The sequence below is a fragment of the Rhinopithecus bieti genome, unplaced genomic scaffold (genome assembly GCF_001698545.2).
Source record: "Rhinopithecus bieti isolate Rb0 unplaced genomic scaffold, ASM169854v2 scaffold_55189, whole genome shotgun sequence".
Taxonomy (NCBI): domain Eukaryota; kingdom Metazoa; phylum Chordata; class Mammalia; order Primates; family Cercopithecidae; genus Rhinopithecus; species Rhinopithecus bieti.
In genome coordinates this window covers 1254046-1281595 of record NW_016821812.1, presented here as the reverse complement: position 1 = coordinate 1281595, position 27550 = coordinate 1254046, and the positions used below count along the sequence as shown (strand labels likewise).

Sequence of the window (27550 nt, the reverse complement as noted above, 5' to 3'; positions counted from 1 at the left end):
CATGGTGGCGGGCGCCTGTAGTCCCAGCTACTCGGGAGGCTGAGGCAGGAGAATGGCGTGAACCCGGGAGGCGGAGCTTGCAGTGAGCTGAAATCGTACCACTGCACTCCAGACTGGGCGACAGAATGAGACTCCATCGCAAAAAAAGAAAAAAGAAAAAAGAAAAAAAAAATTAACTCAAATGAATCTGAAACCTAAATATAAGAGCTAAATGGGGCCGGGCGCGGTGGCTCAAGCCTGTAATCCCAGCACTTTGGGAGGCCGAGACGGGCGGATCACGAGGTCAGGAGATCGAGACCATCCCGGCTAACACGGTGAAACCCCGTCTCTACTAAAAAAAATACAAAATTTAGCCGGGCGAGGTGGCGGGCGCCTGTAGTCCCAGCTACTCCGGAGGCTGAGGCAGGAGAATGGCGTGAACCCGGGAGGCGGAGCTTGCAGTGAGCTGAGATCCGGCCACTGCACTCCAGCCTGGGCGACAGAGCGAGACTCCGTCTCAAAAAAAAAAAAAAAAAAGAGCTAAATGTATAAAACTCTTAGAAGAAAACATAGGCTTGAGTTTTGTGGCTTTGGATTAGGCAATGGTTTTTCAGATGTGACATCAAAAGAACAAGCAATAAAAGAAAAACAGGTAAATTGGGACTTTTATTAAAACTTGTGCTGGGAAAACTAGGTATCTTTATGCAGAAGAATGTAACTAGACCACCTAGCTCTCACTATGCAATCAAAATGGATTAAAGACTTAAATCTAAGACATCAAACTATGAAACTACTACAAGAAAACATTAGGGAAACTCTCCAGGACATTGGTTTGGGCAAAGATTTCTTGAGTAATACCTCAAAAGCACAGGCAACTAAAACAAAAATGTATAAATGGGATCACATCAAGTTAAAAAGCTTCTGCACAGCAAAGAAAACAATTAACAGAGACAATCCACAGAATGGGAGGAAATACTGGCCAACTACATACACATGTGACAAGGGATTAATAATCAGAATATACAAGAAGCTCAAACAACTCTATAGAAAAAAGTCAAATAATCTCATTTGAAAATGGGCAAAAGATCTGAACAGACATTTCTCAAAAGAAGACACAAAAATGGCCCAACAGGCAAATAAAAAAATGTTCAACATCATTAATTGTCACAGAAACAAATCAGAACTATAATGAGAAATCATCCCACCCAGTTAAAATGGCTTTCATCCAAAAGACAGGCTGGTGAGGATATGGAGAAGAGGGAACCCTCGTGCACTGCTGGTGGGAATGTAAGTTAGCACAACCATGATAGAGAACATACAGAGGGTCCTCAAAAGACTAAAAATAGAAATACCATATGATCCACATCCCACTGCTAGGTATATACCCAAAAGAAAGGAGATTAGTATACGAAGAGCTATCTGCACTCCCATGTTTATTACAGCACTATTCACAACAGCCAAGATTTGGAATCAACCTAAGTGTCCACCACCAGGTGAATGATCAAGAAAATGTGATACAGATACATGATGCAATATTATTCAGCCATAAGAAAGAATGAAATCCTGTCATTTGCAACATGGATAGAACTGGAGGACATTATGTTAAGTGAAATAAGCCAGGCACAGAAAAATACATTTCACATGTTCTCACTCATGTGTGGGAGCTAACAATGAAAACAACTGAACTCATGAAGACAGAGAAGAATGGTGGTTACCAGAAGGTGGGAAGGGCAGCAGCAGGGAGGGAGGGAGTGGGGATGGTTAATGGGTACAAAAATATAGTTAGAAGGGATGAGTAAGATCTAGTATTTGATAGCACAACAGGGTGACCAAAATTCACAATAATTTCTTATATATTTTATAGTAACAGAGTAGAATTGGTTTTAAAAAAAGATAAATGCTTGAAGTGACAGATATCCCAATGACCCCGATGAGGTTATTACGTGCTGTACGCCTGCATCAAAACATCACGTGTACCCTGTGAATATCTACACTGATTACAGACCCATCATAACTGACATTTTTTTAAAAAAGGAATGAAAACCAAAATTAAAACTTTTGTTTTTAATTAGTTGGGCACAGTGGTGGGCACGGTTTAATTAGCTGGGCATGGTTCAATAATATCAGTAAAGTGAAAGGACAGCTCAGAGTGCAAGAAAATTTTTGCAGATCTGGTAAGAGACATATCTAGAATACATAAAGTACTCCTACACCTCAATGATTAAAAGACAACCAACTAAAAAATGGGCAAAGGATGTAAATGGATAAAAGATATACAAACAGCCAATAAATACATGAAAAGATGCTCAATATCATTAACTATCAGGGAACAGCAAATCAAAACCACAATGAGATACTAGTTTACACCCACTACAATGGCTATAATAAAAACAAAAAGGACAAGAACAAGTTTGGGTGAGTTTGTGGAAAAACTGGAACCCTCGTATATTGCTGGTGGAAATCTAAAATGATGTAGCCACTTGGGAAAATAGTTTAGCAGTTCCAGAAAATGTCAAAAAGAGTTACTATAGGCTGGGAGCAGTGGCTCACGCCTGTAATCCTAGCACTTTGGGAGGCTGAGGCAGGCAGATCACGAGGTCAGGAGATCAAGACCACTCTGGCCAACATGGTGAAACCCTGTCTCTACTAAAATACAAAAAATTAGCCAGACGTGGTGGTGCGCGCCTGTAGTCCCAGCTACTCAGGAGGCTGAGGTAGGGGAATTGCTTGAACCCGGGAGATGGAGGTTGCAGTAAGCTGAGATCTCGCCACTGCACTCCAGCCTGGTGACAAGAGCAAGACTCCATCTCAAAAAAAAAAAAAAAGAGTTACCATATAATCCAGCAATTCCATCCCTGGGTATACAGCCAAGAGAAATAGAAATGTGTTTATACAAAAACCTGTAGACAAATATTCACCATAGCATTTTTCAAAAAGTAGAAAATAATTCCAGTGCCCATCAACTGATGAATGGGTAAACAAAATATGGTATATCCATCAAACTGGGTATTACCCAGCCATGAAAAGGAAGGAGTACTGATGCAAGTCACAACATGGATGAACTCTGAAAAGTAACGCTAAGCATCAGAAGAGACCCAAAAGGGCATGTTCTACGACTCCCTTTATATGAAATGTCTAAAATAGGCAAATCCAGAGAAAGAAAGTAGGTCAGCGGTTGCCTAGAACTACAGAAGGTGGAATGGGCGTGAGTGCTGATGGGTACTGGGCTTCTTTCTGGGATAAAATATTCTGGGATTAGATGATGGTAATGAGAGCTGCACAACCATGTGAATGATAACAAGCACTACTGAACTGTATACTATAAAATGGGTACTTCTATGGTATGTGAATATTTCTTTTTTTTTTTTGAAAAAAAAGAAAAAAGAAAAAAAAGCAATAGTTCAGTATTTTTAAAAGGCCTACTGGACATCTTCCGTGTATTTATACCACCTTCATGTTTCATTAGGATTCTCTACTGACGTGCTACTTCCCACCTGTTGTGCAGGACCATTTGCTGAGAGGGCCACAGCTGGGGAAGTGGCAGTTGTGATAACCCCTCCTGCTACTCTCAGCATTGTGGTTCCAGGCTTTGAGAGCTGTGAGGTGGCTGGCACAGTCTTCAAGGTGCTATCGGATATTTTCATTAGAGATGCCTGTCCTCCATGAGCTGCCTGCAGAAACAAAATGGGCAGAAATAATCATGTTGCTTGGGATAATAGACATTAACTCATTCCTTACTGACAGTTGAGATATGCCCCAAGAATTGGAGACCATCCAGGAAAGTCTTACCAATTGAACCCACATGAGGTGTTTATGCACCTTTCTAACAAGCTCCAAATTTTATGACCTTTCACTTATAAATATCCCTTTACCCCAATATAGAACAAGTAAAGAAACGCATTTGCAAGTTACTATTTGGCAGCAGTGTCTTCAAAGATAATAGGTTACTTGTTTTCAAAATAATTCATTACAACGTGCTCTTAAATGTACGTATAATCTTTAAACGTGAAAATCAACCCTAGACGGGGCCAGATTTAAATGGGTAAGTGAATGGTCTTCTAAATTAGATATAGGCTTAGCACTTTAGTACTGGAGAACCACTTACAAATTATGTATTTCTTATTTTTTGGGGGGGTGCTGGAGTGCAGTGGCGCAATCTTGGCTTACTGCAACCTCTGCCTCCCCGGTTCAAGCAATTCTCCTGCCTCAGCCTCCGGAGTAGCTGGGACTACAGGTGCACGCCACCACGCCCAGCTAATTTTTGTATTTTTAGTAGAGACAGGGTTTCACCATGCTGGACAGGATGGCCTTGATCTCTTAACCTCGTGATCCACCTGCCTCAGCCTCCGAAGAGTGCTGGAATTACAGGCATTAGCCACCAGACCCGGCTTTTAATTTTTTTTTTTTTTGGTAGAGACAAGGTGTCCCTATGTCACCCAGGCTGGTCTCAAATTCCTGGGCTTAAGTGATCCTCCTGCCTCAGACCTTCAAGGTACTGGGATTACAGGCATAAGCCACAGTGCCCGAACCAGGGAATGTTTTAAGAGTGATAGAACTGGGCCGGGCGTGGTGGCTCATGCCTATAATCCAGCACTTTGGGAGGCCGAGGCGGGCGAATTACCTGAGGTCGGGAGTTTGAGACCAGCCTGACCAACATGGAGAAACCCCATCTCTACTAAAAATACAAAATTAGCCAGGGGTGGTGGCGCATGCCTGTAATCCCAGCTACCTGGAGGCTGAGGCAGGAGAATCGCTTGAACCTGGGAGGCGGAGGTTTGCGGTGAGCCGAGATCGTGCCATTGCACTCCAGTCTGGGCAACAAGAGCGAAACTTCATCTCAGGAAAAAAAAAGAGTGCTAGAACTATCCTATATCTTGATTGTGATAGTGGTTGCATGAGTATAAAACTCATTGAACAGTATACTTATGATTTATGCATTATTTTGTTATATCTTAAAGGATGCGGGGCTAAAAGGAAAAAGCATTTAAAGCTTTAAATTTTCTTGAGCCTGGTTTGGGTTGTTTCCACAGGTTTTAATATGAAGTACTGTTGTGATGGTTAATTTTATGTCAACTTGAGTGGGCTGGGGGATGCCCAGATACCTGATAAAATATTATTTCTGGAAGAGACCAGCATCTGAATCACTAGACAGAGTAAGGAAGATCCGCCCTTGCCAACGTGGGCAGACATCATCCAATCTGTCAAGGACCTGAATAGAACAAAAAGGCGGACAATGGGCGAATTCTCTCTCTCTCTTCCTAAGCTGAGACATCAATCTTCTCCTACCCTTAGACATCAGAGCTCCTGGTTCTCAGGCCTTCAGACTCCAGGACTTAATGCCAGTGTGCCCCTCACTCCCATCCCTGCCAGTTCTCAGGCCTTTGTAATCAGACTGAATCACACCACTAGCTGTCCTGCTCTCCAGCCAGCTAACAGCATGTCATGGGACTCCTTAGTCTCCATAATCACATGAGCCAATTCCCGTAATACATTTCCTCTTAGTATCTGTATATTATATTTGTTCTGTTTCTCTGGGGAACCCTAATAAAACTGTCATCTGTATTAACAGCTAAAATCATCCACAATTTATTTGGATTTTTTTGACCCAAGAATTTAGAAGAGTATTTTAATTTTCAAGTTTTTTGGTTGTTATTGATTTGACTTTTTTATTGAGTAACAGCATGAAGCACATTGGATGCTACTTTTGAAATATGCTAAGAGATTCTCTTTGTGGCGAAGTATATAATCAATTTGTTAATGTTCCATAGATATACAAGCAAAATGTGTATTCTGTGTGTCCATGATACAGAATTAAGCCTGTTAGTAGTGTTATTCCAATACAAATCCTTTACAATAAAAAAGATTTATCCACTTGATTAGCTAAATGCTGAGAGACATGTTAAAATTCTTCTCTGTGACTGTAGTTTTATCAAATTCTCCTCATATTCTTTTTTTTTTTTTTTTGAGACGGAGTCTCGCTCTGTCGCCCAGGCTGGAGTGCAGTGGCCAGATCTCAGCTCACTTCAAGCTCCGCCTCCCGGGTTTACGCCATTCTCCTGCCTCAGCCTCCCGAGTAGCTGGGACTACAGGTGCCCGCCACCTCGCCCGGCTAGTTTTTTGTATTTTTTTAGTAGAGACGGGGTTTCACCGTGTTAGCCAGGATGGTCTCGATCTCCTGACCTCGTGATCCGCCCGTCTCGGCCTCCCAAAGTGCTGGGATTACAGGCTTGAGCCACCGCACCCGGCCTCTCCTCATATTCTTAATAGTCTTTGCACTTTATGTATTTTGCTGCCACAAAGTTCACTGCATAAACATTTGTGCCATTTTATCTTCACTGTGGACAGCAATACTCCTCTCAGCACCAAATCCAAAAAAAACCAGAAAAGGCATAAATAAATAAATAAATGTATTCTCCTGGTTGTGTTCAAGAACTAGTTGAGGAGTCCAATAGTGGACAAGCAACTATGAAAAACAGACAAGAAGCTGCAGAAGAAAGCCTTGCCAAGTGATAAAAGCCTTATGCAGGACATGCCAGGAGAATCTGCCACAGAAGCGTGGAAAAATGCTAGATACGCTTTACATCTGGTTATGGCAGAAGCTTGAGGCAACCAGAAGGGTTATGTGTTGGGTACTGCAGCAAGAGCAGCCAGTTCTATTCAGTTTCCAGTACTCTCCATGCCCTGCGCCCCCTGCTTCCTCCTTCCTGCGGTGCTTGCTGTTTTGGTTTGAGATATATCCCCCTATGTAGTTGGAAAAGGGAAGAGTATTTTAACAGCTCTTTCAAGTACTGTTGTTACTCTTCTCTGATGCTACACTAAAGCTCAACTAGTGGAAGTTTCTTCAAGTTTAGTTGTATTATGTAATCTGAAACCACAGCAATTTAAAGTTTTTTCTGTTAGATCTTGAGTCAGAAAGATAAAAAATTAAAAAAAAAAAAAAAAAGTAAAGGCCGGGTGCAGTGGCTCACACCTGTAGTCCCAGTATGTTGAGAGGCCGAGGTGGGCAGATCACGAGGTCAAGAGATTGAGACCATCCTGGCCAACATGGTGAAACCCTATCTCTATTAAAAATACAAAAATTAGCCAGGCATGGCGGTCCGTGCCTGTAATTCCAGCTACACAGGAGGCTGAGGCAGGAGAATTGCTTGAACCCAGGAGGCGGAGGCTGCAGTGAGCCAAGACTGTGCCACTGCAATCCAGCCTGGGGATGAAGCAAGGCTCCATCTCAAAAAAATATATAAAAAAATACACAAATAAAAATAAAGTTTTCTCTGTCAAGTTAAAATCCGTTAGGGACTTTTGCTTCCACATAGGAAACAGAGGGCTGTAAAGCATGGTTGCTCCTACTCTAACAAAAAAAAGGCTGAATACACTACAAAATCTTATTTTTCTGAAACATATTGGAGGGCTGAAATCTCAAAGTAGCCAAGTAACCTGAAGATTAAAGATAGCCAGTCCCTGCAAGGAGGGAGGGGCAACAGGAATTGTCTCACCTGCGCACTGCTGCAACACAAGCAGGTATGAAATCTGAGGAAGATTTCAAAGAACTGCCTACAGTGAATTGCGGGGCCTTGTATCTGTTTAACATGGGTAAGGACATCTGACAAAAAAGAAATTAGGACACCAAATGCTGCTAATTTGAAAAGATCAATACAACTGACAAACCCCTGGCTAGACTGATCAATAAAAAGAGAAGACACATAATTATCAAAAGCAAGAATGAAAACGGGTTGGGCGCGGTGGCTTGTGCCTGTAATCCCAGAACTTTGAGAGGCCGAGGCAGGCAGATCACGAGGTCAGGAGTTCGAGATCAGCCTGACCAATATGGTAAAACCCCGTCTCTACTAAAAATACAAAAATTAGCCAGGCGTGGTGGTGGGCTCCTGTAATTACAGCTACTTGAGAGGATGAGGCAGGAGAATTGCTTGAACCCAGGAGCCTGGGCAACACAGCAAGACTCTGTCTCAAAAAATATATATAAGAAGAAAAGAAAAGAAAAGAAAAAAAATGACCTGAACAGTCCCATACCTAGTAAATAAACTGAAATTTAAAACTGTAGTATAAAAACCTTCTCAATTAGGAAAACTCCAGGCTAATATGGCTTTTACTGGTATATTCAATTAAACAGTTAAGAAATAGTACCAATTCTATATAAACTCTTCCAATAAAAAGAAAAGCAAGAAAAAGCTTTCACTTCATTTTATGAGGCCAGTATTACCCTGATACCAAACCAGACAGAAATTACTAAGAAAACTACTGACCAGTATCCCTTGCAAAAATTCTAAACAAGGCCAGGTGTGGTGGGTCACGCCTGTAATCCCAGCACTTTGGGAAGCCGAGGCAGGCAGCTCCTCCCACCTCTTCTACGTGAAGTCCATCTGGAGAAATTTCACAACAAAGTGTCAAGAAAGCTTTGTTTCTTCTAATGAAATATGTGTTTTTTCTTTCTCACATATAATGTGACTTTAAAACTGAACATGCTTCTCATTTTGTCTTTGCTATAAAATTTATACTTTGATTTTATTAACTGTGCAAGATATCTTAACTGTTTACATATCAGAATAACACCTGGGGCCTTAATTTTCTCATTCTACTTACATTTTCCCAAACCTCAAGATTCATTTTTGTTTTCCTATATTTTTTATTGTTCCTTTTCTTTCTTTTTTTTTTTTTGAGACAGAATCTCGCTCTGTCGCCCAAGCTGGAATGCAATGGCGCGATCTCAGCTCATTGCAACCTCTGCCTCCCGGGTTCAAGTGATTCTCCTGCCTCAGCCTCCTGAGTACTTCGGACTATAGGTGCGCACCATCCCGCCCGCCTAATTTTTGTATTTTTAGTAGAGACGGGGTTTCGCTATGTTGGCCAGGCTAGTCTCCAACTCCTGACCTCAGGCAATTAACCCACCTCAGCCTCCCAAAGTGCTGGGATTACAGGCGTAAGCGACCACTCCGGGCCTTACTGTTCATTTTCTTATGTAACCTTAATTTCTTTGTGAAAAAAGGGAAAGCACATGTAAATATGTAAATAAATGCCATAGTCACCCCATATTTGGGGTGTGTGCATGGGCATATTTACCTGTGTAAACAACGTGGTTTTCTGTCCAGAGATGACCTTTAGCGTTTGTTGTCCTTGTGCAGAAGACGTGCTGACTCCCAGTGTTCCTTGGACCACTGACCCAGTGGTGAGTTGTTTTCCAGAAGTCTGGGGTGATGGCTGGCCAACTAAAAATGTGCCCTAAGTTAGAAAAAAATATAAAGAACTAACCGATAATTTGTTAAATTCAAATGGACTGTTCTGATCCCCTAAATAACATGTAACGTCCCATCTTACAAGCTACAACGCTCTCCCCTTTAATTCTGCGATGTAGGCAAAATAATTCAAAAGAATAGTTGTCCTCTAAGTATTACTTCCAACAGTTATCCCCACCTCTCAAACTTTGCACCGTAGTTACAGAGCAGTCTGTTGAAAACTCTGTTTTGCAATTTAGTCCTCAAAGTTGGATTTAATCATTCAGACTGATAACTATTTCTCTTTATCATTAAGAACATCTGGAACCAAAATTTTATGACTTTCCTTTGAAAAGAGCCAAGACTTTAATGACAAGAGGAGAGGAGGAGGAAACCTGTTCCTAATCAAATCTAACCTAACTCTAAATATTACAACTTGATACTGTCTCTTTGATCATTCCCTTCTACGAGCAACTTTTCAACTGTACATTAATACTGTTTATTACCTCATGGATTTGGGAGGCAATCAGCATAGTAGAAATCTTTAAGGCAGGAAGATCTGGGTTTAAACCCAAAATCTTTTTTTTTTTTTTTTTTGAGACAGAGTCTCACTCTGTCGCCCAGGCTAGAATACCATGGAGTGATCTCAGCTCACTGCAACCTCTGTCTCCTGGGTTCTAGTGATTCTCCTGCCTCAGCCTCCCAAGTAGCTGAGATTACAGGGATGCACCACCACACCCAACTGATTTTTGTATTTTTAGTGGAGACGGGGTTTCACCATGTTGGCCAGGCTGGTCTTGAACTCCTGACAGGTGATCTGCCTGCCTTGGCCTCCCAAAGTGCTGGGATTACAGGCGTGAGCCACTATGCCTGGCTTAAACTCAAATTCTATCATTAGCTTAGCAGGAAGATCCTGGATAAGTTACTAAAGTATTTCTCAATCTCTATTTCCTCTTCTCTCAAAACGAGCACAAAAAGATAAAAAGATTTTTTTTTTCGAGACAGGGTCTTGCTCTGTCACCCAGGGTAGAGTGCAGTGGTGCGACCTCAGCTCACTGCAGCCTCAACCTCCCAGGTTCAAGCAATCCTCCCACCTCAACCTTCAGAGTAGCTGGGACTACAGACATTCACCACCATGCCCAGCTAATTTTGGTACTTTTAGTAAAGACAGGGTTTCGCCATGTTGCCCAGGTTGGTCTCAAGCTCCTGGGTTCAAGCGATCCACCCACGTTGGCCTCCCAAAGTGCTAGGATTACAGGCATGAGCTACCACACCCAGCCAAGATAGAGCTATAGATAACATGGCTAAGGTGTTAGTATTGAATCCTGATCCCAGAGCTGTAAAAGTCAATCAGTTATAATTAAGCATAGTTACCAAATAGCTAAATGATTTAAAATATCAGTTACAGATAACCAGACCTGGGGAGTTTGCTTGAGGATGTAAGATGTATAAGTCAGGTGCTGAGATATCCCTCCAGGGCTGGCGGTACTTTGAGTTCCTCCTCCTGCTGTTCCTCCTCCTCCTCCTGCACTGCTGCCTCCACCACTGCCACCGCCTCCACCACCTCCTCCTCCTCCGGCACCACTCCCACCACTGGCAGCTGAGCCAGATTGGAGATCTAAAAATACAATGAATGACAGCAACATCATAAAATGTATCAAGCAAAGCTTTAACATAAAAATGAGCCCAGAGAGATGTTTCTCTTTTAGTGCCATTCCTTCTCCTTTCCTATTTTCCTCCCTCTTTTCTGTAATCTACCTATCCTGTGACAAGAGTGAGGAAAACTTCCTAGATTTTTAGATCAGAATCTATTTCCTTTCAACTGCATGACAACTGACTGTATTTCGGCTCTGAGTACAATGAAGATACGTTGATGTGGTCATGGGAGATCAAAAGAAGGCTTGCTACTGACATTTCCTAGCTAAGTATTTTTCTGAGACGGAGTCTCACTCTGTCGCCCGGCTGGAGTGCAATGGCAAGATCTTGGCTCACTGCAACCTCTGCCTCCCGGGTTCAAGTGATTCTCCTGCTTCAGCCTCCCAAGTAGCTGAGACTACAGGCACGTGCCACCATGCCTAGCTAATTTTGTATTTTTATTAGAGAGGGGGTTTCACCATGTTGGCCAGGATGGTCTCGATCTCTTGACCTCATGATCCGCCCGCCTTGGCCCTCCGAAGTGCTGGGATTACAGGTGTGAGCCACTGCACCTAGCCTCTAGCCAAGTATTTTAATCAACACTTAAATGTGCTCAGATAGGTGCTTCCCAACTTTTGGGCATCTGATTCAATGTCAGTGAATTGCTGGAATTTAGTGTAACTTTACAGTGCTCAATGCTGTCTCCCTGTCTTGGGAAAAATGAAGACTTTCCTTCATTTACAATGACTCCAGGACCTCATTCTTCTTTGCCTTTCAAATCCCATGTCAAAACTCTTTTTCCTTCTCCTTTGGTGAGATAATGCATTTGAACTACCTGGACTATGAATATTCACTCAAGAATATTTCCAATTTCCTTCTCCACCTTCATTCCAGTGATTATTGCAACAACTTCCTTCCCAATGGTTTATTTTTGCCCCAAGAATATCACAAGAATCTAAGTAGCTTCCTGGATGACTTCTGAAATACTTATATTTACACTGTGCTTTTCTTACATATTTAACTTTTGGACATACCACTGCTTAGGTATGAGGAAAAAATACCACGTGAGAGTAGAACTGACCCATCATGGTCAATGAACACAAGGACAGTTAGCTGACACACTGCATTTTGGCAAGGGTGGTTAACTTCTAATGACCCTGAATGCTATACCTTTCTACTTCTGATTCAGAGAGAAATAATTTCCTTTTATCCTATCCTCTTCAACACTGCCCAAATTGTTTTTCTCGATACGTCAAAGCAAAAGTTTCTGTAACTGCAAATAAACTGCCTCATTTCCACGGGGCTTTAAGACTTACACACCTAGGCAGAGTCTGTATTTCTCTTTCCATCTCCAAACCTAGCAGAAGTAAGGAATACATCCAAACCAGCTGCCCCCAAGCTTGTGGCACCAGGGACCAGTTGCATGGAAGAGAATTTTTCCATGAATTGCGGCAGGAGGTGGGGGAGTGGTTTTGGGATGAAACTGTTCCACCTCAGATCATCAGGCATTAGATTCTCATAAGGAGCGCGCAACCTAGATCCCTCGTATGCACAGTTCTCAACAGGGTTTGCGCTCCTATGAGAATCTAGCGCCACTGCTGATCTGACGGGAGGCAGAGCTCAGACAGTAATGCTCCTTCACCCTCCGCTCACCTTCTGCTGTGCGGCCCAGGGGTTGGGGACCCCCATCTAAACAAAGCCAAATGGACGCACTCGATTCTAATCCTATGCCAACCTGTCCCCAAAAATAGACTTCCAGCTTCTCTGAGTAGATGGATCTTCCCTCAGGTATCACCAGATAATTTTCAGACACCACTTCATTCATGGTTCCTGTAGATGGCTTTCTCCTAACAGCCTCACTAGCCATCTCTCTCCAGTGTGATTCATTCCTGATCCCAAACGCTGAGGAGCAAACCCACTTCTAGTTAAATTATTGTTATGTGTTAAATCCATCTGGGCAAATGCTACCATTACACCACCCAACAGAGTTACGGAAATGCTTTCTGAAACAGGTAAGAACTACCCTCAGGTGGACAAGATGAACACACACAGAACCAACAACCAAATGATTCAACCCAACGGTTTCACTTACTAGCACTGTTTGTAGCTCGCAGGATGGCTCCCTGAGGGATCAGCAGCAGTTTTCCTTTTCCTGAAGGGTTCTTGCTGTTTGTAGTTAGGTAGAGTTTAGTGCCAGGAGGCAAATTTGCCAAGTTGGCCAAATTAGTGGCTGGTAGCTGCAATGTTGCCATTACTAAAATGGTAAAGGAGAAAAAATTGTAAGATAAATTGAAACTAAGGGCAACACTCTAAAATACAAGGCAATAAAATCTTATTTTAGAACACTAACAAGCAATAAATTCAAAGTTTGTTTCCCAGATGCACAGTGCTTTAAAGACTGATATTCTTAAATATCCTGCTAATTAAAAAATAATTTACAGACCAGAAAAGCCTGCCAGAGGCTCTTTATATTTGTATATAATGGGGTGACCGTACGTCCTGGTTCTGCCTAAAACAGTTCTAGGTTACACTCGTCCCACTGTAATTATTAACAGTGACTCTTTTTACTCTCAAAAATACTGTGGTTTGGACAATTAATGAAATAATTACCCCATCTATGGAGGAATACATATTTTCCCCCATTTGTTTAAAGTCAAAGTTAGGGCAAATTTGTGCTCCTGACTGGCAAGTACTGTTGGCTCTCTGTATCCCCATAGATTGGGAGAAAAAAAGATAAGTACATCTGTACTGAACATGTACAGAGTTTTTCTTGTCATTATTCCTTAAACAACAGAGTGTAACAACTATTTACACAGCATTTACATTGTTATTAGGTATTAAAATAACCTAGAGATGATGTAAAAGTACACCAGAAGATGTGCACAGGGGACTCGAGCATCTGTAGATTTTGCTACCTGCAGTAGGGAGTCCTGGAACCAATCCCCCACGGTACTGAGAAATGGTGGGTGTGTGTGTGTGTGTGTGTGTGTAAACTTAAAGCTAAATACCTACAGACCTTTATGTGAAATGCCCCATAAAAAAGAACAAACATTTCAATACACTTCTTACAGCATCAACCTAACTAGGCTTTCCTAGACAAGATCAAATAGCAAATAAAATCACTAGCAAAGGAAATTTTGGACAGAGCTTCTGCTGAAAGGGCTCCCAATGATGATCCGTTTTACCTGAACCCTGGGATCCACTCTTCTGAGGACCAGCAGCAGTGACCTGGGCCTTGGTTAAGGTCTGCACTGGCTGAGCAACAATGGTTCCTCCACCTCCACTCACAATTGCTTTGGCAACTCCTTGGGTCACAACTTGCTTTGGACCAACTGCTTTGGAGACAGAAGAGCTGGCCTTGGCTACCAGGATCTGGCCACCACTGATCGCCACAGCCTGCTTCACTGTTGAAGGTAAAGCAGACCCAACTGGTACTCCGACAACCTGTTCAAAACAGAGCAGAGTCCAATGGTGCTTCAAGAGCTCTTAGAACAGCAGTCATTGTTTTGGCAAAGAGCAAAACAAAGACCTGCACACGATACATGCAGCCTAATTCAGTCATCTAGGAAACCTACTTACACAAGTGTGAACGGCAACCATATTTCTTACACTTGGGTATTACAATAATAGAATCTTAACAATTGTTGTCTTACCTAAGCTACTTTTTATAACTTACATTAATAGAAAATTTGGGAAATTCAGAAGTATAAAGAAAAAAGTTTGGCCGGCTACGGTGGCTCACGCCTTTAAGTAATCCCAGCACTTTGGGAGGCCAAGGCAGGAGGATCATTTGAGGTCAGGAGTTCGAGACCAGCCAGGCCAACATGGTGGAATCTAGTCTCTACTAAAAATATAAAAATTAGCCGGGCATGGCGGCACACACATGTAGTCCCATCTACTCTGGAGGCTGAGGTGGAAGAATCCCCTGAACCTGGGAGGCGGAGGTTGCAGTGAGCGGAGATCATGCCACTGTACTCCAGTCTGGGTGACAGAGTAAGACTCTGTCTAAAAAAAAAAAAAAAAAAATTAGCCAGTACAGTGGCACACATCTGTAGTCCCAGCTATTCAGGAGGCTGAGGCAGGGGACGATCCCTTGAGTCTAGGAGTTCAAGGCTGCAGTGAGCCGTGATCACACCACTGCCCTCCAGCCTGGATGACAGAGCAAGACCCTGTCTAAGAAAAAAAAAAAAGAAAAAAGCAAGAATAATATTTAGGCCAGGTGTGGTGGTTCATGCCTGTAATCCCAGCACTTTGGGAGGCTGAGGCGGGCAGATCATGAGGTCAGGAGATCGAGACCATCCTAGCTAACACATGAAACTTTGTCTCTACTAAAAATATAAAAAATTAGCCAGGTGTGGTGGCGGGCGCCTGTGGTCCCAGCTACTGGGGAGGTTGAGGCAGGAGAATGGCGTGAACCCGGGAGGTGGAACTTGCAGTGAGCTGAGATGCACTGCACTCCAGCCTGGGTGACAAAGCAAGACTCCGTCTCAAAAATAATAATAATAATATTTAACTGTTTAAAAAGACCCCAGTATCCAAATAATGAAAATTAGAAGTATCTAGTTTCAAAAGTAAAATGAATTCTTTTAAGAAAATACTCAGGAGTGTTTTTAAAACAGTCAACAGTAGGATGTTCAATTAAAGGAAACACTGAATCAATGGCAAATTGGAGCAGTGTTTCCCACTCCCCAGCTCTTTATTTCATAAAAAGAACTTCTCACCAGAAACTAGATGAACAGACTTCCACAAGGTTAGAGGAAATGCAAATGATCTACCTTCTTAAGGCAAAAAAGACTAACAGGATCACCCATCAGATTGGGGGGAAAAAAAGCTTAAAAGTCTGATAACACCAAGAAGTTACTAGAGGCTGTGGGGAAAATAGGAATTTTTGCTCACTGCTGGTAGGAAGATAAATTTGGACAGCCATTCCAGAGAGGCACTGGCCTATCTGTTAAAACGGAAAATTCACATACCCCCATATAGTAGGAATTCTGTTTTTAGGCGTATATCCTAGAGAAACAGACATGTGTTCAAGGGAACGTATACAACAATGTCCAACACAGCATTATTTTTACCAAAAGCTGTTAGCAACCTTAATGTCTCCAGCATGCAACACCATTCTTAACGTCTACAAATAGAGGAATGGACAAACTGTGGCATAAGACAGACAATGAAAGGTCATACTAAAAATAAATGAACTAGAACTATATATATTAGGGATATAATGGTATAAACAGACTGGAAGAATAAGAAAGTGAAAAGAGAGTTGCAGAAAAATGTAAGTAGAAATATCTTTTATGTAAACCTTCAAAACACAAACAACATCATGTTTCCTATGACCATGTATTCATGTAATTAAGCACATGGAGTGGAAGGCTACACATCAAAGTCATGACAGTGCTTGCTGCCTCTGGGAAGAACAAAGTGGACTTCAACTTTATCAGAAGTGTTTTATTTGGAGAAAAAAGATCTGAAGTAAACATGAATATGTAAATTTGGGGTGGAGGATATGGGCATACTGATTACTTAATTCTCTACCTATGTTGATGGAATTTTAGAGTATTTCTAAATTTTAAAATAAGATTATTCAGAAGGTAGAATGAAATGATAAACCATATGCAACTGATAAGTAGGAAGTTTTAAATAAAAAATTGCTATATCATACATGGTTTCTGTTCAAAGACTGTAAGTACAGTAAAATACATTTACCATGTACTCAAATAATACAGCTGATGTAAAGAAAACAGTCCCTTGGCCAGGCACGGTGGCTCATGCCTGTAATCCCAGCACTTTAGGAGGCCGAGGCGGGTGGATCACAAGGTCAAGAGATTGAGATTGTCTTGGCCAACATGGTGAAACCTCATCTCTACTAAAATTACAAGGAATTAGCCGGGCGAGGTGACGGGCGCCTGTAGCCCCAGCTACTCAGGAGGCTGAGGCAGGAGAATCGCTTGAACCCGGGAGGCAGAGGTTGCAGTGAACTGAGATCGCGCCAGTGCACTCCAGCCTGGTGACAGAGCAAGACTTCGTCTCAGAAAAAAAAAAAGAAAACAGTACCTTAATCAAGTATTATAAACCACAGTGTCACAAAGAGGAAACAGTGTAGTTTTCGGTAAGCAGACAGATCTGGTTTCCCAGGTTAGTTATTATTAGTTAGTAGCTAGGTAAGTTATTTAACCTCTCTGAGTTTTACCATCAGCCTCCTCATCTATAAAATATGGATAACATTTACCCCCAAAATCATGAAGCAAAATGAGAACAAGTTAATAGGATGCCTAGCTAACAAGACAGCTGTTGTTGTTCATCACAACATTTCAACTGAAGAATAATAATCCACAAGGGGACGTGGAGACCAGCAAAGGACAGCCAAAGGACAGACATTTGTGGCTGTCTTCCGCATTTGGCCTAGGCAGAGACCTCGATCTTAACCTCTGGATTCAGCGGGTGAAACAGAAATTAATCTTGAGTGAATTATACAACACTGGGATCTGCCTGCTGCTTTACAATATTCCAGGAAGAGAAATTAAGATGAGTAAAATGCTGTTAATTGTTGAAACTGGGTAATAGGCAAGTGGGATTCATCACAATAGTCTCTCTACTTTTCTGTATGTTTAAGGAGGGAAGGAAAGAAGAAACAAAATAAAATAACCAATTTTAAAAAGCAAGTTAGCCTAGAATGAAGACAAATTCCCCCTGGCTCTCCTAGTTTGGTTGAAACATCCCTTATTACCCACATATTACCCACATCTACATCTCTGTTTTGTCTTTTTTGAGACAGAGTATTGCTCTTGTTGCCCAGGTTAGAGCGTAGTGGCGCGATCTTGGCTCACCGCAACCTCCGCCTCCTGGGTTCAAGCGATTCTCCTGCCTTAGCTTCCCGAGCAGCTGGGATTACGGGCACGTGCCATCCCTCTTGGCTAATTTTGTATTTTTAGTAGAGATGGGGTTTCTCCATGTTGGCCAGGCTGATCTCGAACCCCTGACATCAGGTGATCTGTCCTCCTCGGCCTCCCAAAGTGCTGGGATTACAGGTATGAGCCACCACACCTGGCCTACATCTCTGTTCTAACTGCATGAACTTCATTCTGCAGGGACCTGTAGAGTTTCTGTAGCCACAGAGCAGGGCAAGGTCATCCTCTTAGTGATGTGGAAATACGGAAACCCTTCTTACTGATAAAGAACTTTTCTGTGTATTTACAAAAGAAAAAAAAAAAAAACCTTAATATAGCAAAACTTTTGGGGTGTGGCAGAAACTGCTAGTTGAACCCCAATATCTATTATTTCCTTCTCCTCTCATGTAACAGAGCCCCCAGTTTTCAGCTGGGGGAATGGCCACATGGAATCACAACTCTTATTTCCCAGCCCTCCCGGACCTAGGAGTAGCCGTATGGTTTCTGGCTAACGGGATGTGTGCAGAAGTGAGTGTAACTTTCGGGCTGTGTCTGCCCTCAGTTCTCCCCCTGCTCCCTTCCTTCTGGCAAGAAGTGTGAACGTGGAGGCATGAGATGAAGTGTTTTCTTAGTCCACAAGCTGAAAGCCAAATTTTGAGAATGGCAGAGCAAAAAAGGAAAGGCAGGAGGAATCTAGATTCTTGATGACTGGGTGAGAGAAATAAACTTACTTAAGGTTCTGGTGTTCAGGTTTCTCTGCTGTAGTAGCTGAACTTTTCTCTTAACTAAGATAGCAGTCTTCTTATCTCCTAAACATATCAAACTTAATAACCTATTTCACAAGTTAAATTACACAGAATCTACTTTTATGTTGCTAAACTAACAAAGAAAGAACTTAAGGAAAACAATACACACATTTTAGACCTACTTCAATTTCTTTCCTCAAATTACATGCACCTGACTTGCTTTTCCGTTCTTATGCCAACTGCTTCAAAGTTTTCAGGATATGACACACAACTTCTCCAAGAGCCTGGTAAAACCTAGTATCCTGCTGGACATGGTGGCTCACACCTGTAATCCCAGCACTTTGGGAGGCCGAGGCGGGTGAATCATTAGAGGTCAGGAGTTTGAGACCAGCCTGACGAACATGGTGAAACCTAGTCTTTATTTAAAAATACAAAAAAATGGCCAGGCGCAGTGGCTCATGCCTGTAATCCTAACATTTTAGGAGGCCAAGGAGGGCGGATCACGAGGTCAGGAGTTCGAGACCAGCCTGGCCAACATGGTGAAACCCTGTCTCTACTAAAAATACAAAAAACTTAGCTGGGTGTGGTGGTGGGCACCTATAATCCCAGGTACCTGGGAGGCTGAGGCAGGAGAATTGCTTGAACCCAAAAGGCGGAGGCTGCAGTGAGCCTAGATCGCGCCACTGCTCTCCAGCCCAGGCGACAGTGCGAGACTCCAGCTCAAAAAAAAAAAAAAAAGAAAGAAAAAAATTAGCTGGGCGTGGTGGCACGGGCCTGTGGTCCCAGCTACCGAGGAGGCTGAAGTAGAAGTACAGCTTGAGCCCAGGAGGCAGAGGTTGCAGGGAGTCAAGACTGCACCACTGCACTCCAGCCTGGGTGACAGAGCGAGACTGTCTCAAAAAGAAACCTGGTATCCCAAGTCAGCCACTGGAGGGCAGTCTTTACTAGCAGAGCTTATCCACAATGTGCACATCGCCTGGGAGATGGCCACCACTACCTCCCTAACTTCCTCTGGAAAACAGGAGAATGAAGTCTGCATTCTGTTGGGAAAAACTCTGCAGCTGATTATGAACACCATTAAGAAGGTGTAAGGGCTCTTAAATAAGACAGTATTACCCAACATTAGTTTGTTAGTTTTTTTTTTTTTTGAGACGGAGTCTCGCTCTGTTGCCCAGGCTGGAGTGCAGTGGCCGGATCTCAGCTCACTGCAAGCTCCGCCTCCCGGGTTTACGCCATTCTCCTGCCTCAGCCTCCCAAGTAGCTGGGACTACAGGCGCCCGCCAACTCACCCGGCTAGTTTTTTGTATTTTTTAGTAGAGACGGGGTTTCGCCGTGTTAGCTAGGTTGGTCTCGATCTCCTGACCTCGCGATCCACCCGTCTCGGCCTCCCAAAGTGCTGGGATTACAGGCTTGAGCCACCGCGCCTGGGCGTTTGTTAGTTTTTTTAAACAACATACTTTGGCCAGGTACAGTGGCTCATGCATATAACCCCAACACTTTGGGAGGCTGAGGCAGGCAGATTGCTTGAGCCCAGGAGTTCAAGACCAGCCTGGGCAACATAGTGAAAACCAGTCTCCACAAAATATAGGGAAAAAAACAAAAATAAAAAACCTAATAGGGTATGGTGGTGTGTCTGTCACCTGTAGTCCTGGGAGGCTGAGGTGGGATTGCTGGAGCGCAGGGAGGCTGAGACTACGGTGAGTTATGGTCATGAAACAAAACAAAACAAAAAACCCACAACAGCAACAACCACCAAAAAGACATCTTTCGGCCTAGAGCCTGAATTCACCTACCAACTCTTCTCATTCTCTTCCCATTCAATAATCCTCTCTCTATTGCTAATTTCCTTCTAACTTGAGAAAGCAGACGCCCTTTGTTTTATATTTGTTATACACTTAACTTCAATTCATGCTTTGATTAAGTGTTTTTTGTTTTTTTTGTTTGTTTGTTTTCTTTGAGACGGAGTCTCGCTCTGTCACCCAGGCTGGAGTGCAGTGGCCCGATCTCGGCTCACTGCAAACTCCGCCTCCCGGGTTCACGCCATTCTCCTGCCTCAGCTTCCCAAGTAGTGGGGACTACAGGCGCCCGCCGCCACGCCTGGCTAATTTTCTGCATTTTTAGTAGAGACGGGGTTTCACCGTGTTAGCCAGGATGGTCTCGATCGCCTGACCTCGTGATCCACCCGCCTCGGCCTCCCAAAGTGCTGGGATTACAGGTGTGAGCCACCGCGCCCAACCTGATTAAATGTTTTTATCTCTGCCCTCCCTGTTTCCTACACACATCTTTGGCAAGTCAGAATTTACTTCAGCAAACTGAAGGGGAAGAGTCTGTATCTGAGATTTTCCCTCCAGATATTAAAAAATATGGCTGTTTACAAGTTAAGTGCTCACTGATAACCTTTACCATGGTACTTAAGCATGGATACCCCTGATACTCACATTAGTTACTATTTACTGAGCACCTGCGCTGTGCTAGGTAGGTCCTTCATATACAATCTCTAATTCTACAACCCTGAAAGACCAGGGCTCAGAACCTGCACAGGTTATACTAGTAATGAGTGGCTGAGATCTGAGATTTGCAACAAGCTCTAACTGCAAAGCTCATGCTGCTTTTACTTTAACACATTGCTTCCTTCCAATATGGAACTACTTATTCCTCAGTTGTCCCTTTTCATGGCAAAGGTAGCACCTCTTCCCACTTTCAGGAAAAAGATCAGCTGTGTTTCTGTTGTCCCAAAGTAGCATGGAGGGTAAAACAGTGCCATTTTTTGCCACCCTCCTGTTTCCTGGTATACTTTTTTTTCTTTTTTAAAGATGGATTCTTGCTGTCTCCCAGGCTGGAGTACAGTGGCGTGATCTCGGTTCACTGCAACCTTGATCTCCCAGGTTCAAAGAATTCTCCCGCCTCAGCCTCCTAAGTAGCTGGGATTACAAGGACACGCCACCACGCCCAGCTAATTTCTATATTTTTAGTAGAGACAAGGTCTCACTATGTTGGCCAGGCTGGTCTTGAACTCCTGACCTCAGGTGATCTGCCCACCTCGGCCTCCCGAAGTGCTGGAATTACAGGCATGAACCACACACCCAGCCTGTTCTCTGGCATAGTTTCTAGGAATGCACTTCAGCAATAACCAGGAACAGTCTGTACTTGCAGACAGCTCCTTATCTCAACTGCTAATCATGGATTCCACTTCCTGGATAAACAGTGGTATCAGCTCATGCCCTACTGCTTCTCTGCAGTTCTTTCACACTTTGCTGTGGTTTTTCTTTTCAGATGCCCTTAAACTATATTTAGGCCATTCTGGCACAGACCCAACTATTTCTTCCAACCTTACATTTACCATTAAGTAGGTGGCCATGTGACCAAAGTGCAGAAAATGGAAACTAACTTATCCAAGAGCTTCTAACATAAACAGCAATGCTAAGTAGATTCAAAGCAGAAATCGGTAAAACCATATATCCCTATGTGAAGCAAAACAGATTTTGAGATACATGTAAGACAAGCCTGAATAGGAAGTTCAGATGACAGTAACTGATTTACTAAGGGATTTTGGCAGATTTCTTACCCCTGAAGCCAGAACCACAGTGGGAGCACTAGGAAGCAGCTGGGGATGCCTGTCTTAGTCATTCTGGCTATGAATGCCTCAAAATCAAATGTGATGCTGTAGCATCCTGATTCCTAAATCTGCTGCCTAAGCAGATGAATCAGCAGGGACACTTATTAAAAACCTAGATTCCAGGGATCTCAAGAAGATTCTGATTCGTTAAGTTTGAGATGGTGGCCTAGGTAGCTATCAGCAGATGATTCTTATAACCAGGTAAGTCTGAGAAAGTAGTTAATCAACTTACAGATTTTAGAACCACCGATAACACTATGAATTTTTTTTTTTTTTTTTTGAGATGGAGTTTTGCTCTTGTTGCCCAAACTGGAGCGCAATGGCAAGATCTCGTCTCACTGCAACCTCTGCCTGCTGGGTTCAAGCGATTCTCCTGCCTCAGCCTCCTGAGTAGCTGGGATTATAGTCGTCCACCACCACGTCCAGCTAATTTTTTGTATTTTTAGTAGAGACGGGGTTCACTATGTTGGCCAGACTGGTCTTGAACTCCTGACCTCAGGCGATCCACCCGCCTCGACCTCCCAAAGTGCTGGAATTATAGGCGTGAGCCACTGCGACCAGCCCTCACTATGAATTTTTAACTTGATCCTAATCTCTACCTAATATCTAAAATCTTTGTCTATTTTGGGGGATTCTTCTCAAAACAATTCATCTGCCTTAGATAGGTAGGCTGGGTTTCAAGCTGAAAAACATCTATATAATATTCTTTTTTTTTTTTTGGAGACAGAGTTTCACTCTTGTTGTCCAGGCTGGAGTGCAATGCTGTGATCTCGGCTCATTGCAATTTCCACCTCCCACGTTCAAGCAATTCTCCTGCCTCAGCCTCCTGAGTAGTTGGGATTACAGGAGCCCGCCACCATGCCCAGCTAATTCTTGTATTTTTAGTAGAGACAGAGTTTCACCATGTTGACCTGGTTGGTCTTCAACGTCTGACCTCAGGTGATCCGCATGCCTCAGCCTCTCAAAGTGCTGGGATTACAGGCATGAGCCACCACGTCCGACCATTGTTTTTTGATTTTGAGACAGTCTTCCTCTGTCACCCAGGCTGAAAAGCAGTGGCACAATCTTGGCTCACTGCAACTTCCTCCTCCTGGGTTCAAGTGATTCTCCTGCCTCAGCCTCCCAAGTAGCTGGGATTACAGGTGCACACCACCCACCACACTCGGCTTTTGTATTTTTAGTAGAGACGGGGTTTCACCACATTGGACAGGCTGGTCTCAAACTCCTGACCTCAAGTGATCCGCCCACCTCAGACTCCCAAAGTGTTGGGTGGCTCACACGTGTGAGCCACCGCACCCCCAGCCCATATCTTAACAGCTTTAGAGTATACCCGCTAAAGGTTGAGATAATTTAACCCCGATATTCTAAAAGCATACCGAGGTTAGAGACAACCACTTTTCATTAGTTCTGGAATGGGGAGCTTGGAGTTAGCAGGCCTGAGTTTAAACACTTTGTCATTTATTAGCTGTAATGCTCCAAGGAAGCTGTTTAACCTCCGAGCCACGGTTTCCTCATTTGTAAAACAGGGGTGAAAATCCCCACCCTCCAGGGTTGTGTGTGGATTACGGATAATGTATAAATACAAGCAAAGCATACAAAAGCACTCAATATTGATTCCACAGTCATCGACCACACTGAGGATGTTTTAGTCAATGACAGACTCCCTATATAACAGTGGTCCCATAAGATTGTTAACAGTGTATTTTTACAGTACCTTTTCTTTGTTAGATATGTTGAGATCCACAGATACTTATTGTCCTATTACAACTTCCTACAGTATTCAATAGTAACATGCCGAACAGGTTTACAGCCTACGAGCAATAGGCTACACCATACAGCCTAGGTGTATAGTTAGCTGTTCTATCTACATTTAAGTACACTGTGATGTTCACACAACAAAATCACCTAATGACACATGTCTCAGAATGTACCTCAGAATGATGATTAGGTGATGCATGGCTACATTTCCAACTGATTCAGGAAAACATGGCTCTATGTGCTATTTCATTTTTTTATTTTTTATTTTTTTGAGACGGAGTCTTGCTGTCACCCAGGTTGGAGTGCGGTGGTGTGATCTCGGCCCACCACAACCTCTGTCTCCCAGGTTCAAGTGATTCTCCTGCTTCAGCCTCCTCAGCAGCTGGGATTATAGGCACAGGCCACCACGCCCAGCTAATTTTGTATTTTTAGTAGAGATGGGGTTTCTCCATGTTGGTCAGGCTGGTCTTGAACTCCCAACCTCAGGCAATCTGCCTGCCTCGTCCTCCCAAAGTGCTGGGATTATAGGCATGAGTGACCATGCCTGGCCTCTATGTGCTATTTTAAAATTCTCTCAATACATTAATTCCCCCGTACCTCCAAATTATAAAAAAAAAATGAACTCTACAAAAAGCTAAGAATCATTAAATAGATAACAGCCCAAACATCAGAGGTATAAACTACAGCATTCTCCTATCAGAAATAAACAAGTCAACAGCGGATCCCTTTTAGAGATGAATCAAGTAGAAAGTTGTGTCCATGAGTCAGCTGCCTTCACTGCCAGAGACAGCAGTGTTCCCCTGCCTCTCGGACCATTCCTGGATCCTTTGTAATACATAACCCGGCTCTTGCCAATGATTACTACAGGAGTAGAAGTTTCACACCAATGGACTTGTTTTTCCAGCTGGGCTTTCACCCACAGGTTCTTATGGGATCAGCAACCCTGACACCCTGAATCTTTTCAGCACCTGTCGATTATTTAGGCAAACATCATCATTTACATGTGAACTTTCCCACCTCTACCCAACACAAACCTTGGAGGGCTGAACCTTTGTTGACTGGGCAATCCCTTCTCCAGTAGTTATGACCTGTTTCTGAGGGGACACAGCTATCATGTGACCCCCTTTCACAGTCACATACTGCGGGAGTGGTGACTGGCTGGCAGCTCCTGTTGCGGGCATGTGAGGTGCTTCACCAGGTTCCTGTTTGATGATTACCTTGCAACAAACATGATAATGACACCGAATAAACATCCATAAACATCCCATTTTATAAAGCTGCTAATATCTGAATCTTTTCTGTTTGCAGGGATTAATGAATTGATGAAACTTTATCTGTAAAGAATGACTCCACCAGAAGGGTAAATACACATACTACTTAAACAGTCCATACCAGCTATTAAAGGGACCAACAGTAGGATCTGAACTTGATTCTGTGCTCCTGTAGTAACACAGTTACTTGTTTTAGAGACCGTGGCAAATGACAGCAGAGAGAAACACATACACACTGTTTGTGCTCCATGAACTCCCATCTTGCTGGACTCCAAGGGCTGCCCTGAGGACATCATTAAATACCTAGAAGCACATCTCAGAATGAGAAGCTGAGACCTACTAAAAAGTAACATGTTGATAGGCCAGGCGAGGTGGCTCATGCCTGTAATCCCAGCACTTTGGGAGTCCGAGGTGGGAGGATCACAAGCTTGGGAGTTCGAGACCAGCCTGACCAACATGGTGAAATCCCGTCTCCACTAAAAATACAAAATTAGCAAGGCGTGGTGGCACGTCCCTGTAATCCCAGCTGCTCGGGAGGCTGAGGCAGAAGAATCGCTTGAACCCAGGAGGTGGAGGTTGCAGTGAGCTGACGCGGTGTCACTGCACTCCAGCCTGGGTGACAAAGTGAGACTCCGTCTCAAAAAAAAAAAAGTAACATGTTGTAGGGGTGGTGTCAATCAACTCCAACATGCCACAAAAAGTACTATGACTTCTGGGATAATGTCCTAATACATACTTACTTTTGTGAAAGCTCCAAGTCCTCCTGTTATAGGTTTGGGGCTTTGAACCTTAGGGTGACTCCCAATTGGGCAAAGAGGTGGCATAGATGCAAACAAAGAATCCTCCTGCTGCGTGTGTAAAAATACATATTTTACAATCAGGATAAATGGGTGATTGCAGATCATCTAGTCACTTGTATTTAATACAAACCTGTGACATTCTCTAGCAATATAAAGAAACAAAAGACTGGCTGGGTGCGGTGGCTCACGCCTGTAATCCCAGAACTTTGGGAGGCTGAGGTAGGTGGATCACCTGAGGTTGGGAGTTCGAAACTAGCCTGACCAACATGGAGAAACTCCGTCTCTACTAAAAATACAAAAATTAGCTGGGTGTGGTGGCGCATGCCTGTAGTCCCAGCTACTCGGAAGGCTGACGTAGGAGAATCGCATGAACCCGGGAGGCGGAGGTTGTGGTGAGCTGAGATCATGCCACTGCACTCTAGCCTGGGCGACAAGAGCAAAACTCCACCTCAAAAAAAAAAAAAAAAAAAAAAAAAAAAAAAAAAAAAAAAAAAGAAAAGAAACAAAAGACAAAAAGACATAAAAACCTAAAACTCCCTGGGGTCTTCCAAGCCTCTACACCTGCATTTTAACATTGCTTTAGAAACCAAATGCAAAGAAAAGCTGTAACTTGGAAACAAGCTACTTATCTGTGTCCTGCTGTATGCTGGAAAGACTTCTAACTTACTACCCCTAATATCTGGTTGACTTTATTGGTCCTCCCTGATAGTTGGTAAACCATTAAAGGACAGGGACTGTATTTAGTTTATTTTATATCCCTGGAGCCTAGGTACTAAATAAATAAAGAAGCGGGCAGCTGCAATGTTTCAGTAAATACTCTCTTTTAATAGTACTCACAATTGATTTGTAAAATTTACTCAATGAACACCTAGAATACAAAGGAAAATTTTTCAATAAAAACTTAAAAAACAAAAAAAACTTGAATAATTTGGCACAGGCAAAGACAACAAAAGTCAACATTCAAAACTTCCATAGTTTCTCTTTAATTCTCAAACATAAAATGCAAATCTCAGAGGCAATCTGTCAAAATTCAGAAACAAAGAACACTTCTTGAAGGCTGTAGAGTAAAATGATCACTAAGAAACAATAAAAATTAAACCAGCAGGGTTAAGACTTTCAAGATTACTATAATTCAGACATTCATATAACAGTGCCAACACACTGCACAGAATTTAGAGAACAGCCTCGCCTTGGAGCAGAAAATCATTCAGTATCATCATTAGCATCTAAATCAAAGAAATGCTGTGTCAGGCACCAGTCATTTGACTGGAACAGGTCAGATCATATTTGGAGTTGTAAATTTTAAAGGACTGCTTACCCAGAAAAAGGGAAGCAGGGGAGAGACTCTGTGGAGGTAAAAGGTTAACACATGGAAAAGGAAACACTGATGCGCCCCAACTTAGGATGGGGTTATGTCTGGATAAACCCATCATAAGGGGAAAACATCATAGGCCAAAAGTGCATTTTTGACTTCCCACATTTTCACCGTATGGTGGGTTTATCTGTATATAACCCCAGGGTAAGCTGAGGGCTCACTAAATGCATATTGCTTTTGCACTAAGGTAAAGTCAAAACATTGTAAGTTGGACCACTGTAAGTTGGGAGCCATTTGTATATTTACTTCTTGG

At 42.9% G+C, this 27550-nt stretch overlaps 1 protein-coding gene across 1 annotated transcript in view; it reads right to left on the bottom strand.

The window, feature by feature from the left end:
- The window catches only part of YEATS2 (YEATS domain containing 2), a 112297-nt gene that overhangs the window by 24397 nt on the left and 60350 nt on the right, over positions 1-27550 (bottom strand). The window contains 7 exon segments of the mRNA XM_017860613.1: positions 3474-3650; positions 9055-9213; positions 10625-10824; positions 12934-13095; positions 14027-14285; positions 24886-25068; positions 25863-25970. Of these exon segments, the coding sequence (XP_017716102.1) occupies positions 3474-3650; positions 9055-9213; positions 10625-10824; positions 12934-13095; positions 14027-14285; positions 24886-25068; positions 25863-25970 (1248 nt within the window).